Source organism: Pseudorasbora parva, chromosome 17, assembly GCF_024679245.1.
Source record: "Pseudorasbora parva isolate DD20220531a chromosome 17, ASM2467924v1, whole genome shotgun sequence".
Lineage (NCBI taxonomy): Eukaryota > Metazoa > Chordata > Actinopteri > Cypriniformes > Gobionidae > Pseudorasbora > Pseudorasbora parva.
In genome coordinates, this window is record NC_090188.1 from 31,363,168 (window position 1) to 31,384,714 (window position 21,547).

At 38.4% G+C, this 21,547-nt stretch overlaps 1 protein-coding gene across 2 annotated transcripts; it reads left to right on the forward strand.

The window, feature by feature from the left end:
• Positions 1-5,453: 5,453 nt before the first annotated feature.
• Positions 5,454-20,851, forward strand: LOC137045437 (uncharacterized). Of its 2 annotated transcripts, XM_067422050.1 has the most exons (16): positions 5,454-5,918; positions 6,639-6,747; positions 6,974-7,136; positions 7,254-7,446; positions 8,533-8,640; positions 9,163-9,270; positions 9,793-9,900; positions 10,421-10,528; positions 11,052-11,159; positions 11,680-11,787; positions 12,311-12,418; positions 12,759-12,821; positions 14,611-16,594; positions 16,704-16,772; positions 17,573-17,701; positions 19,062-20,851. In XM_067422050.1, exons 2-16 carry the CDS (start codon positions 6,645-6,647, stop codon positions 19,283-19,285), a joined length of 3,684 nt encoding a protein of 1,227 aa, XP_067278151.1. In that variant the 5' UTR covers positions 5,454-5,918; positions 6,639-6,644; the 3' UTR covers positions 19,286-20,851. The 2 variants fall into 2 exon arrangements, with proteins under 2 accessions (XP_067278151.1, XP_067278152.1); XM_067422051.1 differs by lacking the exon at positions 12,311-12,418.
• The last annotated feature ends 696 nt before the right edge of the window (positions 20,852-21,547 follow it).

Sequence of the window (21,547 nt, forward strand, 5' to 3'; positions counted from 1 at the left end):
CTGGCACTGAGCCAGAGACATATGCGCTAAGCATTTATCATATACAACACCTATTCAGTGTTTTCAACCGCATAATGTCAAGTCAAGTCAACTTTATTTATTTAGTGGTATTGTATAGTACAATGACGGTTGTTTCAAAGCAGCTACACAGTGTTAAACAGGAAAATATTGCAACAACATTTAATTCTGTTGTACAGTTGCTCTGGAGAAAACTGTGATGTTTTCAGCTCATTGCAATTCATCATATGGCGACAATGTAGGCAGATCAGCATTATAGTTGATACGGTTCATTTAGTAATTACTTTTATTTGGATATTTAGTTGAAAACTTACATCAACATTTGTGTGTCCCCAATTGAGCAAGCCAAGCCAAAGGCGACAGTGGCAAGGAACCAAAACTCCATCAGGGCATGATGGAGAAAAATAAACCTTGGGAGAAACCAGACTCAGTCGGGGCGCCAGTTCTCCTCTGGCCTATTAACAAACAGTGTATGATTATTATTCTGGCAAACTTACAGGTCAGAAATCATATTAGATCGGAATATTTGAAAGTTCAAAGTATCACACAAGAGACGGGTTTATTGAGGATGAGGCATCGATTACACATATGAATAAAAATATGAATATAATAATAATATACAGACATTTAGGGCCTGTTTACACCACATGCATTTTCTGTGATCGGATAGCTATCCGATCATGAAAAGAACAGTTATAAATGCCTTCCGACCACATATGTAACATGTGAGAGCATGTTATAGGCTATATGACGTTGTAGTCATATATTGACAACGCTGAGCTCAACGCCGCAGATGAGCTGCTGAGTATCTCTTTATCAAGCCAACGCACAAACTACCACAAATAAAACGGAAAGTAAGTTGTAAATGTTTAACACATATTCATCTTCATTAAAAGTAAAGAAACTAAATTATATAAGCACACTCTCTCCTATTGCGCTCTTTGATATTAAAATTAGCTGATGATTAATAAAATGCTGCTCATATCTGTTGTTTTCGTTGACGTGAACTCTATTAAATCTGCAAATAGCGTGGGAATTGAAGATCTGATTTATATCTGTTTTGCGGAAACACATTTATGTGACCAAGTGTAAATCAAATTGTTTTGATAAATCAGACAGCTATCTAACCTGTAAAATGCATGAAGTGACCAGGTTTGAATAAGCCCTTAAATACACATACCAGCAAAATCATACATTTAGTTTTATAAAATACACACGGATGTCTGTGGAAGCGGCAATAATAATCCTTTTCATTATAATTGTTCCACATAAAGGTGTTTAAAGGGTTAGTTCACCCCCCCCCCCCCCCCCCAAAGAAAATAACTTTTTCATTAATTTTTCAGGTGTGACTTTTCACTGCGCCGAGTAGAAGTACTCTCAGGAGTGCTATTCCGCCAACGAGAGAGGTATGTATCAACTCGTCTTAGAATAACATAATTTAATATGAAAAAGCGGTGAAGTATTCCTTTAAAAGAAACTATGTTGAATGAATTTAATTCTATAAACTATAATACTGATCTGCCAACATTGTCGCTATATGATAAATTAAAATAAGCTCATAACATCACTGTTTTCTCCAGAACGACTGTACAGCCGAATCAAATTTTGTTGCAATATTGTCCTGTTTGACACTGTGAAGCTGCTTTGAAACAATCGTGATTGTAAAAGCGCTATATAAATAAAGTTGATTGATTGATTGAATGTGGATCAAACTGAGCAGCACAATACACTATTAGCCAATCAGCAGTAGGGGGTGTGTCCACTCATGATGGAGGAGGAGAGAGTGAGCAAGAGGGAGATTCGAAGAAAGACTGAAAGAGAGATGAGAGACATTACAAAAGAGAAAAAGTTAGAAGAATATCACTGGAAAAAGAAGGGCAAGAGCTTTAGGACCCGCATTGAATTTATCAATGCTTCGCTTTATTTTTCGGGAAGCATTATTTTGCTTCTCTTCAGATAAAGACATCCACTCTTGCTTTGTGTGCTTGTGCATTTTGGGGGCGGAGCAATGAAGAGAGGGGTGTGTTTGTTTGGATTAGCTTCAACTATCAACATTTTTTTTTTTTTTTATTGCTTACTGCACCTTTAATTAATATTTTAGAGCTATATAAGAAAAAAATATATAAATTATATTATATTATATTATATTATATTATATTATATTATATTATATTATATTATATTATATTATATTATATTATATTATATTGGTAATTCTCATGCACAAAATCTTAAAAATATTTAACCACACTGAAAAAGGTTTGGTAAATGCAACTATTAGATCCTCTTGATATTTTTGTAATATGCATGCATGATTTGCATCATACAGTCAGTGAATAGACTGTGGGTGGTCAGTGGATAGGGGGGCCATTTGTGGATGAAACTATAATAATGAATCCCTAAACCTTATCAAGCCTGAATGACCTTTGGTATTGTGAGTCACAATAATGTTTGTTCCCAGTGTAGTTATTTTAATTGTAATATGTTTGGGCTGGTGGGCACATTGGAAAGTTAATTGAAAGGAAGAGGAAACAGCAGGAGTAAACCGAGACAGGTGGGGGCAGTGACAGGATCCCGCCAATAAAATATTGATATAAGTAATTTGGTAAGGATGGAAGGTTTTAAAGCTATGCGGTGCTGAGTTTTATTTTGGTGTGGGAGCGGTCAGTACGGCAGCAGGGCAGAACACAACGGGATCTCACAACCACTCCTGTAAGAGCTGGGGAGGGGTTGAGGAGACCCTGCCCTCTCATGGTTTAAGACAAGTGACAAGCCCATAATTCTAAATCATAAACGCACAGCTGGAAATTACAAGGCAATAACAGTAAATCATATACTTGTGAAGTCTGATGAATGTGTAAACCGTAGAAACTTCCTGGATTAATTTCCTGGCTTCAGTTGGCATCCTTGTTTGTTGTTTACTTTAAAATTATTACCTTTGATTTTTGTGGCATTGATTCAACAAGGCGCTGGCAACATTCCTCAGCCATTTTGGCCCATATTGACATGATAGCACCACGCAGTTACTGCAGATTTGTCGGCTGCACATCCAAGATACCATATCCCAAAGATGCATATGAATTGAGATCTGGTCACTGTGGAGGGTGTAGTGAACTTGTTGTCAAGTTCAAGAAACCAGTTTGAGATCATCTGATCTTTTTGACATGGCACGTTATCCTGCTGGAAGTATCCATCAGAAGATGGGAACACTGTGGTCATAAAAGGATGGACATGGTCAGCAACAATGGACGTGGCGTTTAAACAATGCTCAAGGGGCCTAAAGTATGCCAAGAAAATATCCTCCACACCAACACCAAAAGCCTGAACCGTTGATATAAGGCAGGATGGATGTTGTTTACACCAAATTCTGACCCTACCATCTGAATGTCAAAGCAGAAATCGTGTCATGTTGGCAAGGCGCCCTTATATACTTCCTGGTCGCACCTTGATGACATCATAGGCTGTCGCAGGTCAGTAGGATTGCCATGATTTGTTAGTAGTTCAGACACCGGTCACGCTGGAGGCGTTCCCCGTAGCGTCAGCTGACGCAGCTCGAGTTCCCTTTCGCAAGGGAACAACACATTCTCACACCCAACTTGTCACATATGGACGCTTGACCAGGACCCCTTGTCGTCACTTTTCAACTAACTGGGTGTACCTTTATCGTCAATTTTCGACGCGCTGGGTGCTCCATTCATTTCAATCATAAACCTTTGGCGTCATACACAGACGCATTTAATTCTTTGCGTTTGTAAAAGCAGACATGATTTTATTTATATTTAAAGGCTACTTTTATATTTTGGAGCAACTAACCCAACTCCTACTCTAAACCTACCCACATCTTAACAATATAAAACACATACCAGTCAAATAAATGTACAGTCACAAGTATTTATTGCAAAATCTGACCAAAACAGTATAAAAGTATTAGCTCATGTTGCATTCCAAGTCTTCTGAAGTCATACGATGTCTTCATGTGAAGAACAGAGTTGATCTTGATGTTTTAATCGCTGAAATGATGATCCCGATGCCCTGTGAACGAACTCATTCATATCTCATTAAAATAATTCAAAAGACTCCTGAGCATGACGCAATCGGTCACAAGACACACGAGAGCCAATGACATTTTACAATCAATGCTGACGTAATGACGCAATTGGTCACAAGACATATGAGAGCCAATGCAATTTCACCATGAAATCTGAAGTACGGGCGGCAATATTTGAAATTTGATGTGTTCGTGTTCTTCGGCGGATGGAGATGCTGATCGCTTTTGGGGATTTTCTTCATACAAATCAATCGTTTGGCCTCGGAAAACTTGGATTATTTAACTTTTTTGAATAACTTGTGGATGCAGTCTTATGTTATATCCTGTGTTTTATATCATGTTCACACAAATGGGTAGGTTTAGGGATGAGGTGGGGTTGGGTTACATGTTAAAATGTGTCTAAATAGCGTAAATAAAATAAATGTAAATGAAATCATGTTAAAATGTGTCTAAATAGTGTAAATAAAATAAATGTAAATTAAATTATGCTTGCTGATTTAATTGAGAAGCACACTCCAACATGTCATAATGGCAACATTTTAAACCAATAAATAATTTCAATAAATAAATCAAAAAATAAATTTCACCATGACGATATTATTCCCATTCCCAGTGCGTCTGTGTATGACGCCAAAGGTTTCTCATTGTAATGAATGGAGCACCCACCGCGTCGAAAATTGACGTTAAAGGTACGCCCAGTTCGTTGAAAAGTGACGACAAGGGGTCCTGGTCAAGCGTCCATATGTGACGAGTTCGGTGTGAGAATGTGTTGCAGAAAACGGTCTTGTGCTTCATACTTACGTCATTGCGCGACGAAACACAGTAGCCCCGCCCATCGACTCATGGAGGGCTCGTGCTAACTAGCCAACAACAATAAACATGCCAAGGACGATAGCAAGATATTGCGCTATTCCTGGTTGTGGAAGAACACAGTTGCTGAATAAGCTTCCTACAGATCCTAATATTAGGAATGTGTGGTTGAACTTTATTTTTAATGAAGTTCCAGCTCACGTGGGGAAGACATGTTCACATTTCACTGCGGAATCGTTTGTAAACAAATCTCCGGTCGATGCTGGATTTGGATCCGACAGGAATGGTGCAACACACTTATGGGAGTAAAACGTGTTTTTATATGCAATAGTACTGCATTGTTATAGATTGTTTTGCTTATGTGTACGTGTCTAACAGAAACATACCTTTAGTATGCTGGACTCAGACACGTATGGGCCAGGGCTCGCAAAGCCCAGCAGGCCGATGAATCTCATTATATTCCGTTCTTGATCTTTGCTATTCTCTCTCTCTCTCGAGTTGACATCTGAAGGGTGGCGCGCACGTGTGTGTGTGTGTGTGTGTGTGTGTGTGTGTGTGTGTGTGTGTGTGTGTGTGTGTGTTCTGGTAATCATCACGTTGTGGGGACATGAATCTGTTTACACAGTCACGTCATGGGGACCTCTTGCGTTGTGGGGACCAAAAATCAGGTCCCCATAAGGGAAACCCATTAAAATGATTAGAGAAGCTGTTCTGAAGGTGGTGGGCGGAGTTTTAGCTTTGGCCCAAAACACACGCTTTTGAGGTAGTGTGAGTGTGTGTAGGGAGTGCTCAGTTGCGCCCCCAAACCTTTCTGGGTGGTAATGCACTCACGTCTTCACACACACATTTTCCAATTATGGTTGGGCTCCGCCCACTTCCTAGTCCTCGTTAGGAACGAGTTCTTCAGCAACGAAATACATATTAAATTGACACTTGACTTCACAAACTCCATTAAACAACAACAAGAAGAAGAATACTCCACACTAAGAGGATTACTTGCAGGAAATGCCAAGGTACGAAGAGGAAAAAGGTGAAATACAAGGTAAGCACATATCATATGTATTAAGTTAGGGTAATTAGTTTAGCTAGCTAGTAAGTGCTAATTAACTGTTGAGGCTAAGTGAGGCCTGACGATTTTAGCGATCACATAATCATTCAATTTAATGTAAAAGGCTTAATTTTAACTGAAAAGTGTCGTCAAATGTTTAGCCTTACTGCTATTGGAACGATTTGATTAATATTAAATTAGTTTCTGTCTAGTTCACGTTATATTAGTGCAAGAGGGGTGGATTATTTTATGCTTTATATTAAAGAAAAGTTATATTTTTGTCAGGGCACATGTTGAAATCATATTTTTGTCAGGGCACATGTTGAAATCATATTTTTGTCAGGGCACATGTTGAAATATAATTTTGTGGGGGGGATGGGAGGGGGGTTTGCACTCGATGTCAGGCTCGTGTTTATAGTGTTTGACTGTAATTATGAAGAATTAAAGATCGGCTACCTTACAATATATATAGTCATGTTTTGATTTGTGAGAGATTATAGTCTAAGTGAACATTTTGAGTTGATGCCCTTAAGGTTATTGTTGTGCCAGACATTAATTGTCCTTGTTCGATTGTCATGCATTGGTACATTGTGATAACATTACAGTTCAGTGTTACATTAAAATAACATTCGTATCTGCTTATTAAACATATTAGTTTAATTGTTTTAATGTCTCCCCATTTTCACACTAATTCTTCACACATCTTTTTCCAAGTTTGAAATGCCACCACGAATCAGCCCCCTTAAGGATGCCATGCATCATGTGGTTTCGAAGACTGACAAGACATTCAAATTAGATGTGAAGTATATAAATGCAGAGAAAGGTAAGGTGGTGTATGTTGTGATTTATCAGACAATAATTACTATCATATGCATGTCCTAACCTTTATCTTATGAGCATCTGGGTGCATTACTTGGGTACCTGTTGCAGCTTATTTTAAATCAGCTAACTTTTGATGTATTTTGTGTAATTGGCATCCTTTATCTGCAAAATTTTCTTTTTTGTGAATTTTTTTTTTTTCCTCTCTTTTTGTTTTCTGTTTTATGCAGGACGTGGTCTATTTGCAAAGGGTGTCTTTTGCAAAGGTGATTTTGTTGTTGAGTACAGGGGAGATATGATAAATGATGCAGAACTGCAGAGGAGAAGAAAGCGTTACCACGCATCCTGTGCTGCATTTATGTTTGATTTCAAGTGGCGAGGGAAAACATGGTGGTAAGATGCACAAAAACTATATACCTTATGCTATACTATAGTGTAAAAAAAGTAATTGTTGGTGGTATATTGTAATACTTGTATCTCTCATTTTCTTATGTTTCATATATTTTTAAGTATTGATGCCTCAAGAGAAGATGGATCTTTTGGGCGGATAGTTAATGATGACCACAAACATCCAAAATGTAAGATGAAGAAAATTGATGTAAATGGAAAGCCCCACCTTTGTCTGTTTGCCCTTCATGACATTAAAGAAGGAGAAGAAATCACCTATGATTATGGAGGAGAAGACTACCCATGGAGAACACAAGTATGTTACAATGCACTGTGTACATAAAAGCTCATTGTTGCAACGTGTCAAGCAAGTTGGTTGTTGATTAGATTATATATATATATATATATATATATATATATATATATATATATATATATATATATATGATAGCTATTAGAAATAAATTAATCTAATTTACCCGTATTACTATTTTAATACAAATTGTAATAGGTATACACTAGGGGTGTAACGATTCGTTTTAACTTCGATTCGTATCACGATTTGAGGTTTTCGATACGATTCAAGGACGATATTGGTTAATTTAGAACGATACGATCCAAAACGATTCAGTGACTTAAAATTTACCCTTTATATTAATATCATTATATTAATATCAAAATAAAGTGCAACCAACATCTCTTCAGGTTGAATGAGCAGTGGCTGAACCTGCTACTACTGCAAACAGCGAGAGACTCCTTTAGAACATCTCCGTCTTTACAAAAGGGCCAAAGTGTTTCCAACATAGACCATAAAAAAATACGTTTCCACAAACTGGACCGCAATAGTGGCCTGATAGTTTCTCGCTCGTTGGCTTCTGCTCTGTCATCCGCTGTCATGACAAATCCTGTCCGCGCTGTGTTTTGTTTTCTTTGCGCTGCTGCTGCCGCTTGCGGCTGACGTCACGTACAGGCTGACTGAGTAATGTTTAACGCCTTTATCATTATAAGTGCTAAGAAAAAACATCCATACTTTCAGTCAGTTTTTGAGATGAAACCGGTCCCCATAAGGAACTTTCACAGTGTGTGTGTGTGAGGTCCTCATAAAGCCTGTTTTATTCCAGATGTGTGTGTGTGTGTTTGAGTTCAAACTTGTGTGTTAAAGTGGATGAAACCGGTCCCCATAAGGAACTTTCACAGTGTGTGTGTGTGAGGTCCTCATAAAGCCTGTTTTATTCCAGATGTGTGTGTGAGCGTGCAGACAGAGGTTGACTGGACAGTAGTAGATGTTAAAGTTGAAGTTGCTCGCTCTATCTATCTCTGAAGTCATGTGGTGTCGTCTTCAGATTGCTCTCTTGTGTTTCCATGTTCTAATATCTCTTCATATGACTGTTGTCTCTGACAGATGAGCGGCATTGCTGTTAATACCAGCGCATCAGGTGACACTGATCCTTCTGTCCCGTTAGAGACTCAAATGGAGGATGAATCGGCTCAAATCAGCTCTCCTCAACAGGTACGTTCATGTTCATCACTGAAGATTTAACTCTACTGTCTCTCATTGCTCTGTTTTAGTGTTTTTAAAGCATATTTTGATGCCTATCTGGTGTAAATCACCACACAGAACAGTTTAATCACAAATCTCCAGTAGCTCAGTGCTAGAGGAGAATCTTGGGCCAGTTTTGTCCTTCACTGGGATTTTTTTTTCTGGGTTAATAGTTGCTTTAAAATGGACACTCACGACGTCCCCACAACACACTTTCAGTCAGTTTTTGAGTTCAAACTTGTGTGTTGAAGTGGATGAAACCGGTCCCCATAAGGAACTTTCACAGTGTGTGTGTGTGAGGTCCTCATAAAGCCTGTTTTATTCCAGATGTGTGTGTGAGCGTGCAGACAGAGGTTGACTGGACAGTAGTAGATGTTTAAAGTTGAAGTTGCTCGCTCTATCTATCTCTGAAGTCATGTGGTGTCGTCTTCAGATTGCTCTCTTGTGTTTCCATGTTCTAATATCTCTTCATATGACTGTTGTCTCTGACAGATGAGCGGCATTGCTGTTAATACCAGCGCATCAGGTGACACTGATCCTTCTGTCCCGTTAGAGACTCAAATGGAGGATGAATCGGCTCAAATCAGCTCTCCTCAACAGGTACGTTCATGTTCATCACTGAAGATTTAACTCTACTGTCTCTCATTGCTCTGTTTTAGTGTTTTTAAAGCATATTTTGATGCCTATCTGGTGTAAATCACCACACAGAACAGTTTAATCACATATCTCCAGTAGCTCAGTGCTAGAGGAGAATCTTGGGCCAGTTTTGTCCTTCACTGGGATTTTTTTTTCTGGGTTAATAGTTGCTTTAAAATGGACACTCACGACGTCCCCACAACACACTTTCAGTCAGTTTTTGAGTTCAAACTTGTGTGTTGAAGTGGATGAAACCGGTCCCCATAAGGAACTTTCACAGTGTGTGTGTGTGAGGTCCTCATAAAGCCTGTTTTATTCCAGATGTGTGTGTGAGCGTGCAGACAGAGGTTGACTGGACAGTAGTAGATGTTTAAAGTTGAAGTTGCTCGCTCTATCTATCTCTGAAGTCATGTGGTGTCGTCTTCAGATTGCTCTCTTGTGTTTCCATGTTCTAATATCTCTTCATATGACTGTTGTCTCTGACAGATGAGCGGCATTGCTGTTAATACCAGCGCATCAGGTGACACTGATCCTTCTGTCCCGTTAGAGACTCAAATGGAGGATGAATCGGCTCAAATCAGCTCTCCTCAACAGGTACGTTCATGTTCATCACTGAAGATTTAACTCTACTGTCTCTCATTGCTCTGTTTTAGTGTTTTTAAAGCATATTTTGATGCCTATCTGGTGTAAATCACCACACAGAACAGTTTAATCACAAATCTCCAGTAGCTCAGTGCTAGAGGAGAATCTTGGGCCAGTTTTGTCCTTCACTGGGATTTTTTTTCTGGGTTAATAGTTGCTTTAAAATGGACACTCACGACGTCCCCACAACACACTTTCAGTCAGTTTTTGAGTTCGAACTTGTGTGTTGAAGTGGATGAAACCGGTCCCCATAAGGAACTTTCACAGTGTGTGTGTGTGAGGTCCTCATAAAGCCTGTTTTATTCCAGATGTGTGTGTGAGCGTGCAGACAGAGGTTGACTGGACAGTAGTAGATGTTAAAGTTGAAGTTGCTCGCTCTATCTATCTCTGAAGTCATGTGGTGTCGTCTTCAGATTGCTCTCTTGTGTTTCCATGTTCTAATATCTCTTCATATGACTGTTGTCTCTGACAGATGAGCGGCATTGCTGTTAATACCAGCGCATCAGGTGACACTGATCCTTCTGTCCCGTTAGAGACTCAAATGGAGGATGAATCGGCTCAAATCAGCTCTCCTCAACAGGTACGTTCATGTTCATCACTGAAGATTTAACTCTACTGTCTCTCATTGCTCTGTTTTAGTGTTTTTAAAGCATATTTTGATGCCTATCTGGTGTAAATCACCACACAGAACAGTTTAATCACAAATCTCCAGTAGCTCAGTGCTAGAGGAGAATCTTGGGCCAGTTTTGTCCTTCACTGGGATTTTTTTCTGGGTTAATAGTTGCTTTAAAATGGACACTCACGACGTCCCCACAACACACTTTCAGTCAGTTTTTGAGTTCGAACTTGTGTGTTGAAGTGGATGAAACCGGTCCCCATAAGGAACTTTCACAGTGTGTGTGTGTGAGGTCCTCATAAAGCCTGTTTTATTCCAGATGTGTGTGTGTGTGAGCGTGCAGACAGAGGTTGACTGGACAGTAGTAGATGTTAAAGTTGAAGTTGCTCGCTCTATCTATCTCTGAAGTCATGTGGTGTCGTCTTCAGATTGCTCTCTTGTGTTTCCATGTTCTAATATCTCTTCATATGACTGTTGTCTCTTACAGATGAGCGGCATTGCTGTTAATACCAGCGCATCAGGTGACACTGATCCTTCTGTCCCGTTAGAGACTCAAATGGAGGATGAATCGGCTCAAATCAGCTCTCCTCAACAGGTACGTTCATGTTCATCACTGAAGATTTAACTCTACTGTCTCTCATTGCTCTGTTTTAGTGTTTTTAAAGCATATTTTGATGCCTATCTGGTGTAAATCACCACACAGAACAGTTTAATCACAAATCTCCAGTAGCTCAGTGCTAGAGGAGAATCTTGGGCCAGTTTTGTCCTTCACTGGGATTTTTTTTCTGGGTTAATAGTTGCTTTAAAATGGACACTCACGACGTCCCCACAACACACTTTCAGTCAGTTTTTGAGTTCAAACTTGTGTGTTGAAGTGGATGAAACCGGTCCCCATAAGGAACTTTCACAGTGTGTGTGTGTGAGGTCCTCATAAAGCCTGTTTTATTCCAGATGTGTGTGTGAGCGTGCAGACAGAGGTTGACTGGACAGTAGTAGATGTTAAAGTTGAAGTTGCTCGCTCTATCTATCTCTGAAGTCATGTGGTGTCGTCTTCAGATTGCTCTCTTGTGTTTCCATGTTCTAATATCTCTTCATATGACTGTTGTCTCTGACAGATGAGCGGCATTGCTGTTAATACCAGCGCATCAGGTGACACTGATCCTTCTGTCCCGTTAGAGACTCAAATGGAGGATGAATCGGCTCAAATCAGCTCTCCTCAACAGGTACGTTCATGTTCATCACTGAAGATTTAACTCTACTGTCTCTCATTGCTCTGTTTTAGTGTTTTTAAAGCATATTTTGATGCCTATCTGGTGTAAATCACCACACAGAACAGTTTAATCACATATCTCCAGTAGCTCAGTGCTAGAGGAGAATCTTGGGCCAGTTTTGTCCTTCACTGGGATTTTTTTCTGGGTTAATAGTTGCTTTAAAATGGACACTCACGACGTCCCCACAACACACTTTCAGTCAGTTTTTGAGTTCGAACTTGTGTGTTGAAGTGGATGAAACCGGTCCCCATAAGGAACTTTCACAGTGTGTGTGTGTGAGGTCCTCATAAAGCCTGTTTTATTCCAGATGTGTGTGTGTGTGAGCGTGCAGACAGAGGTTGACTGGACAGTAGTAGATGTTAAAGTTGAAGTTGCTCGCTCTATCTATCTCTGAAGTCATGTGGTGTCGTCTTCAGATTGCTCTCTTGTGTTTCCATGTTCTAATATCTCTTCATATGACTGTTGTCTCTTACAGATGAGCGGCATTGCTGTTAATACCAGCGCATCAGGTGACACTGATCCTTCTGTCCCGTTAGAGACTCAAATGGAGGATGAATCGGCTCAAATCAGCTCTCCTAAACAGGTACGTTCATGTTCATCACTGAAGTGTTGCATATTTTATCGGTGCAAATATGGCAAGTATGTGTATTTTTTACATTGTCAACTGCTTTTTGTCACTTAATTAGAAGTGCCCCAATTTTAAAATTGTCTTCTGTTAGTTATATAGCGATGGAGCAGACATTTGAATTTTAAAAAAAATGCAAAGTATTGAAACAAAAAAACCTCTGTAAAATTGGCTTTTTTTGCAACGCTATAATTGTCCCATTAGGTGTTCAAAAGTACTATACACACTTGCAGTCTTATTTTTGAACTTGAATTATTATAATATAGTATTTGATGTTGATTGTACTTTTTGTTTACAGATTGTGACACCGCTCCCAAATGAGATTTTTGTACCCAGACTGAGAAGGACTAAAAGTGTCATGGTAGGTTTGAGTGATTGTCCCTAGAATATCCTGAAATTATTATTATTATTATTTTAAGATCATGCACGTGCATTGCGTCTGCGCTTCTCAGTTCACTCGTTTTTGAAAAGGTTTGGAGTTTTTCCATCTTTTGCACCTAGCTTATAAATTGCTAATAAGTGAAAGTTAAATGTTCATTGAGCGTTTTCAATTCGATCAAGTGTTTAGATGTCAATCTGATTGAAATTTTATTTGGATCTAGCTCAATTGGAGCAATTAAGGTATTTACATAAAGGCTTTTCAGTCTGATCGAGCCATCAATCAAATTACTAATGGTAGCGATGCACTGATATGAAAATTTTGGCTGATACGATATTTCTTTATATTTTAAAAGCCGACAGCTGATATATGGGCCGATAAATCTCAATATATATTTTTGATAAACTTTGAGAGCCTGATTACAAAAACAAGCCTTGAAAAGCCATGTCCCAAACACAACATAAATCAAACGTATACAGTACAGTATCCTATGACCCAGTGTAAGATTGCTTACTTTTTCAAATTCATTTGCACACCTATGGCCAACGTACTTTATTTGAAAAAAATGGAAACAAATTACAGTAACATTTAATTTATCATTGGTTAACCAACAATGAATGACCAGTACTTCTACAGGATTTAATCATCTTAGTTCATGTATCTAATCATTTTCAGATCCAAATTTGTGGGTTAACATTAGGTAATGTGCATCGATCAGATTAGAAAAAGAATCCAATCTGATTGAAATTTTATTTGGATTGAAAATTTATTTGGAAAGGGTTAGTTTACCCAAAAAAGAAAATTCTCTAATTAATTCCTCATGTTGTTGGACACCCGTAAGACTTCCGTTCATCTTCAGACAGAGATGCGTCATTACAAAGCCAATCTCTCTACAGTGGCTCTACAATCATTTTATGAAGAGATGAGATTAGTTTGTGCGCAATTTAAAAAAAAAAACAACTTGTATAGTGATGGCCCATTTCAAAACACAGCTTCCTGAAGATTCAAGCATTGTATCGAATCATCAGTCGAATCATGAATCGACACACTGATTCATAATGCTTCCAAGCTTCGTGAAGCCGTGTTTTGAAATCGGCCATCACTATACAAGTCGTTATTTATTGTTTCTGCACAAAAAAAACTCTTCTTGTGTCTTCATAAATTGATTGTAGGGCCGCTGTAGTGAGATGGGCTTTGTAGCGACGTCTTTAGTGCCTTTATGGGTCTTGAGAGAGGAAATGACATTGGTGTCAATGAAGGCCTTTCTGAGCCATCGGATTTCAACACTAATATCTTAATTTGTGTCTGAAGATGAACGGAGGTCTTATGGGTGTCCAACCACATGAGGAATTAATCACACAGTTTATGTTTTTGGGTGAACTAAGCCTTTAAACACCCCATTCTTTTACAGTGATCTCATAATTTTTAGCTTATGTTAAAGTTGTGCTGCACATGTTGCAAATTTTTATTTTACTCCTGTATTTCGAAGTGATTCCAATCAATTTTGAAGCATCATGGTGATTTGGGGATTTTGCCTAGAGCTGCCATCAACATTTATTCTCATAATCAATTACTTGGTGAATTGTGTAACAATGTATTAAGAATATATTATTGTGAAAACATTGACAAAAAAATATTAGAAACGCATCGAAAATAGAATACCTGAACAGTTTACTGATAATCACAATAGTTGCTAATTTATGCATGTTAATTTACTGATCAATTAATTGTGGCTAGCCAATTCCAAAATTATTTATTTTTATTTTTTTAGCTAAAAGATACAGATCTTGAGGATTCTGGTGAGCTCTTTGATTCTACACCCGAGAGTTCAGATAATTACATTCCAGATACCACTTCCGACAGTGACAGTGATGTTAGCCTTACACTAAACCCAACAAAGCCTCAGCTCCTTTATGAGCTGGATGTTGATGAATCTGGCTCAGTGAGTTCCCCTGACTGTGACACAGCAACCACAGACAAAGTGAACAGCTGTATGTCTGAAGCATCTGGAACAGGAGAAGAACCCAGTTCAAGTCAGAACACAATAGACAGCATAGTTGTTTGTGAATACCAAAAAAGAGATGGCAGTAGAGTGTACAACAAGAGACATTACTGCTTGTATTGCTCTAAACCTTACGCTAAGATGGCGAGGCATCTAGAAAGCTCACATGTAAATAAATCAGATGTGGCACGAGCTCTAAGCTTTCCAAAGGGTTCAAAGGAGAGAAAACTCCAGCTGGATTATATTCGCAACAGAGGAAATTATGCCCACAATGCTGCTGTAATGGAATCGGGAAAGGGGGAACTGGTGCCATTTAAACGACCACCAAAAAAAGTGCAAGGAGATGATTTCATGCATTGTGCATACTGTCAAGGACTTTTTACAAGAAAGGTCCTGTGGCGACACATGCGTTCTTGTAGACTTAAACCTCAGTCAGTCCTCCCCAAACCAGGAAAAAATCGTGTTCAGTCTATGTGTACGTACACAGGGCCTGTGCCTTCAAACATGACCAAACAACTGTGGGGAGTAATTAGTGCCATGAATCCTGACCCAATCACAGATATAATAAAAAATGACACGGTAATTACTGAATTAGGGCAGCGCTTGTTAAATAAAGGTGGGCTTTCAGACAAAAACAAACAGCATGTGCGAGAGAAGATGCGAGAATTGGGAAGGTTGATTCACAATGCGAGGAGAGTCACCTCCTTAAAAACAATGCAAGATTGTGTAAATCCAAAGAAGTATATGGAGACTGTCAAAGCTGTCAAGTATACGTGTGGGTATGACGGTGAAACCGACAAATTCATGATTCCATCGCTTGCAAACAAGATTGGTAATTCCCTGGTCAAAGTAAGCAAGCTCTTAAAAGCTCAGGGCTTAATCTCAAATGACAAACAGCTTGTGAAGAATGCCAGTGAGTTTCTTGAAGTCCATGAGAACAAGTGGAACGAGATGATCTCTGCTACAGCATTGAGGAACATCAGTGAAGCAAAGTGGAATCTGCCCTCTGTCTTGCCCTTTACTGAAGATGTCCAAAAAATGCATGCATATCTCGGTGAAGTGCAAGATAAGTGGTTCAAATCACTCTCCGAAAGTCCCTCTACTAAAGCCTGGATGGAGCTGGCAAAGGTATGTCTAGCCCAGATGATTCTCTTTAACCGGCGCAGGGAAGGAGAGGTGGCCAGCATGCCTTTGTCTGCATTTCTATCACGAGACACTTCTGATCCGCATGAAGATGTGGACTGGGCACTCTCTGAAGTAGAAAAAAAACTCTGCAGACACTTCACAAGGGTTATCACCAGAGGAAAGCGTGGTCGACCAGTTCCAATACTTCTTACTCCAAAAATGCTGTGTGCCTTAGAACTCCTTGTTAAGCAGAGAGAGGCTTGTGCGGTTTTAAAAGACAATGCCTATATGTTTGCGAGACCAGAAGCCATGACACATTTCCGAGGGTCAGACTGCCTCCGTGGCTTTGCAAAGGCGTGTGGTGCAAAGTGTCCCAAGTCACTGACATCTACCAGACTGCGAAAGCATGCTGCAACCCTTTCAACAGTGTTGAATATGACTGACACTGAGATGGACCAGTTGGCAAACTTTCTTGGGCACGACATAAGAATCCATCGTGAGTTTTATCGACTCCCTGAGAAGACCCTGCAACTTGCCAAGATCAGCAAAGTTCTAATGGCCCTTGAACAAGGAAGATTAGCTGAGTTCCACGGCAAGAACTTGGATGAAATTGGGATAGATCCTGATGGTTTGTTATTTTATTTGACTTTTTGATTTTCTGTTTACCATGTTTTCAAATACCATGTGTTTATGATCCATTATATGCCATTGTTAAGCTGCACTTACAACTTCCACAGAAAAAGTTCTTGACTGTGATGAGGAAGATGGGAGCATACAAGAGGAACATTGTTCATCTACCGTTGACGGTTTGTATTCCTGTTAAAATACATTTTGCACAAATTACAAAAAAAAAAAAATATTTCATTTTGCATAGTTTGCATTCATACTTTTCAGTCATGTGACAGGCAAACAATGTGTTCCAACATTAAAGATGATGCTCCATTACAGAGCAAACACTTTTTTGATGAAACTGTTTATTGTGTATTGAATGCCTCCAAGCTATTCGTCAACATGTTTTTCACTAAACATTCATTCTGTAGTGATTTTTCTTGTTGTGCTACCATAATATTTCTATTTTATAAGCAAAACGTGTACATTTGTCATAAAATGCTAGCGGATCCACTCTCCTCGTGTTGGTTGGGTCATGGCACAGAACGGACCATGTCAGATGATTGTTGATATAACATTCATGCATTTTGTTAGATTTAAATTTATGCATTTGTCAGACGCTTTTATCCAAAGTGAATCACATTGCATCGGACCCATGACCTTGGTGTTGCTAGCTTCACGCTCTATTGTTTGAGCTACAGGAAAGTTATAGCTCAAACATTATTTCAATAATATTGAAATAAAATGGTTAAATACTATTTATTTGAGCTTATGTTTGATTAAATGTCCGCTAGAAAGATGTATTATTCCGCTAGTAGATGTAGTTCAATTATACTTGCAAAAATAAACACAATTGCACTTGTATAGCACTTTTGCATTTAAAATCATTAGTGTGACAAATAACACATCAGTTGTGTATTGTAAGCATTCTAGAGTACCTGTTTATATCTTTCTGAAAATGTTATTATATAAAATAATGTTGACTTGTTTTCCATAGAACCATCAGCAGAGGTGGCACTTCCTCCTCCTGAAAGGAATGATATGCCGCCACCACCCAAGAGGCGCAAACCACCATCAGATGAAGAGATGCCTTCAAGAGCCAGTGCTGCGAGGCCTTCTTCCAAAGGTGAACTCTTCACACATTTCTCTTTTGCATGTCTTCTGCTTTCTGTAGATGTACTGTCAGTTTTTAGTCAATGATAATTTTAGGCCAGGGTATTTTAGGTCAATCAAGCAGTGATTTTTACGTTCAATGTAATTCTATTTATAGGTAGTGCACATAATTGTACTTGCAATGTAGATGCTGACATAAATAGTAGGGATGTCCTCAACTATATATCTAGTCAACTAGTAGTCGTTCATTTAAGCCAGGTGTGGGGAACATTGATCCCGAAGGTCCACACTCTTGCAGTATTTAATAGAAAACACTCATCTCCCTTTAAGTTAATCTGAAGACCTCGAATGCGGCACCTGTAGCCCATTTCCTGCACACACCTGTGCACGACGTCTCTGGATGTTTCTCCTCCAGACTCAGTCCACTGCTTCCGCAGGTCCCCCAAGGTCTGGAATCGGTCCTTCTCCACAATCTTCCTCAGGGTCCGCTCACCTCTTCTCGTTGTGCAGCGTTTTTTGCCACACTTTTTTCTTCCCACAGACTTCCCACTGAGGTGCCTTGATACAGCACTCTGGGAACAGCCTATTCGTTCAGAAATGTCTTTCTGTGTCTTCCCCTCTCGCTTGAGGGTGTCAGTGATGGCCATCTGGACAGGGTCGGGTCGGCAGTCTTACCCATGATTGCGGTTTTGAGTAATGAACCAGGCTGGGAGTTATTAAAAGCCTCAGGAATCTTTTGCAGGTGTTTAGAGTTAATTAGTTGATTCAGATGATTAGGTTAATAGCTCGTTTAGAGAACCTTTTCATGATATGCAAATTTTTTGAGATTTTTTTTCATGAACTGCTTGCCAAAATCATCAGTATTAAAACAAAAGACCTGAAATATTTCAGTTGGTGTGCAATGAATCTAAAATATATAATAGTTTAATTTTTATCATTACATTATGGAAAATAATGAACTTTATCACAATGTTAATTTTTTGAGAAGGACCTGTGTGTGTGATATATATATATATATATATATATATATATATATATATATATATATATATATATATATATATATATATATATATATATATATATATATATATATATATATATATATATATATATATATATATATATATATATATATATATATATATATATAATATATATATATATATTCAAATTTTATCATAGAATAAAAAATATTTGAAGGACTTTTACGCTGTACCCCTGCTCTTGTGCGGCACCTCGGTTGGGAAACACTGGGTTAGACCACTATTAGGGGGCAGCCCTATTAAAAACTGATAGTAGGATTCAGAGCTTCGGATTGAAATTCCAGCACACTATTTTTATAATTTTGATTATTTTCTGTCCACTTTTAGGTAAAACTATCCAGAAGAAGACACCCTGGCAGCAGATTGAGGTGCAGGCTGTGGAAAGGCACATGAAGCGTTTCATCACATCACTCACTGTACCAGCAAAGAGTGACTGTGACAAATGTTTAAAAGCTGAACCAGAAGCGCTGAAGAACCGCGATTGGAAGACCGTAAAGTTTTACATTTATAATCGCATTACAGCTTCAAAAAAGAAATTGCAGTGCAGATAATAATGTGAAGAAACAACTCTTAAAGATGACAACATTTAAAGATGTTAAAAAATATAGCAACACTTGTTGGCTATAGAACATACTTTATTGTTAGATCTACTTGTGTCTTTTAATGCTGTCATCATAAAACATACTGCAAACAACATTTAAATAGTGTATGTTTTATAATGACTGTGATGAAGGCCACAAGCAGAAAAGCATTGGTCTAAACAAAGTTGTTCTAAAGTTGTAGTTTGTTTAAATTCACATGTCTGTGAAAGGAAGCATGTGTGAAAGTTAAAAGTTTTTTTTTTTTATATATAAGATTTTATTTTTGTATTCTTTTAATAACAGGACATGGTTGAGAGGTTTAGCTTCATCTGAGTTCTTTTGGAAAGTATGGACTCAATAAAAGTTGAACTCAACAATTAGTAGTAGATTTATTATAGTTATGAGTAGTAGATGACGCTGAGTGGTTGGCTGTGGTTGAATACTATGTAAAGAAAATTACAATTATAGAAAGAATAGTTTGAAGTGGAAAAGTTTAAATGTTTCACTTTTGGGTTGAAATATCCAGATAATAATTCACTACCCTCATATAACCCTTTGTATGGTAATGGAGCACTTTTTTCTCTGCAACATCAATCACACTGATATCCCAATCAAACAGACTCAATCGATCCAACCAAAAATTCAGCATGAGGAGATGATTACAAGCACAACCCTCAGGCCCGGTTTCACAGACAGAGTTTAGATTAAGCCAGGGTTAGAGCTTAGTTCATTAAAGACATTTAAGTTGCTTTTTTAAACATGCCTTAGCAAAAAACAGTACTGGTGTGCATCCTGAGACAAAACTGACACGGTCGCAAAGCATATCTTAATGTATGCCAGTTAAAACAGCTCAAACATACATTTTTGTCTGGGACTAGCTTAAGTCATGTTTGTGAAACCGGCCATAGGTTGATTTAGTCAAGAGTGAAGCTTTGCGCATCTAGCGCTATTTGCAGGCCTCACCACATCTCCACATTTAAGACCTTTTCTACATTTAAACATTTGTACTGCTACTGTTTATTTTAATTCTACTTTTTTTTTTTTTTAGATTAAACCCATTTTAAAGGGCAAATGCAATTTGAAGATTTACTTCAAATAAATGCCTATTCATTGTTTTAGTAATAAATTTATTCTTCTTGCTAGGTCCCCACAAATCAATTAGGAAGTTGTGTAAATTATGCAAATAGGTCCCCACAAATCAATTGGGAAGTTGTGTGAATTATGCAAATAGGTCCCCACAAATCAATTGGGAAGTGTGTGAATTATGCAAATAGGTCCCCACAAATCAATTGGGAAGTGTGTGAATTATGCAAATAAAATGCAAATTAGGTCCTTGTAAGACATGTTTACTCGATTTTTCATAGGTCCCCGTAACACATGGTCAAGATATTACTTAGTCTTTTCAGATATCTGAAGGCGTGTATAAGTTAACACAGCTATGGTAAGTATCTCTAATTTTTTTCATACCTCTAGAGCCTTTAGAAACGGTGGTCCCCACAAGTAATGGTCATAAAGGTGGTCCCCATCCAACATGGAAACCAGTATGTGTGTGTGTGTGTGTGTGTGTGTGTGTGTATGCGGTTCGCACTTATGTCCTGTCTTGCAGCCTATGTGTAAAATAAAAATAATAGTCCAATCAATCGCGGTTGGTTGAGAAATAAATTGTTGTGTTTGTTTGATAAAGACGTTTACGAGCCCTGTGATCGAGAGAATCTGGTTGCTGCTTCTCCCTGAAATGACAGGGGAGCTTAAGCTCATTATAATATGCAAATCTTATCCGTGGGCGTTTACTTCCAAGTCTCCAGTGCGGCACGCCCATCAAAACCCAGCGTTCAGGAGAAAGCCTCAAAACCAGTGTAGAAAATAGCCTATTACTTTTTAGTTATGATATTTTTGAAAGTAAAAACCACATGAATATCATTAGTTGACCTCAGACAACAGTATAACAAAATAAAAAAGGCAGTTCATGACACCTTAAAGGGCACTTTAAATCAATTTCTTCCTCATTCTGATGCTCAGTTTGAACTTCAGTAGATCATCTTGACTATGTCTACATGCCTAAAAGAATTGAGGTGATGCCATGTGATTGGCTGATTAGATATATGCATTAATAAGCAGTTTAACTGGCCTATCTAATAAAGTGGCGGGGAGTGTATAGACCATGTGGGTGTTTGCAAACATTGATGATGAGTTTTCTGGATGGAGCCTACCTGGGGCCTGTACCATGATGGT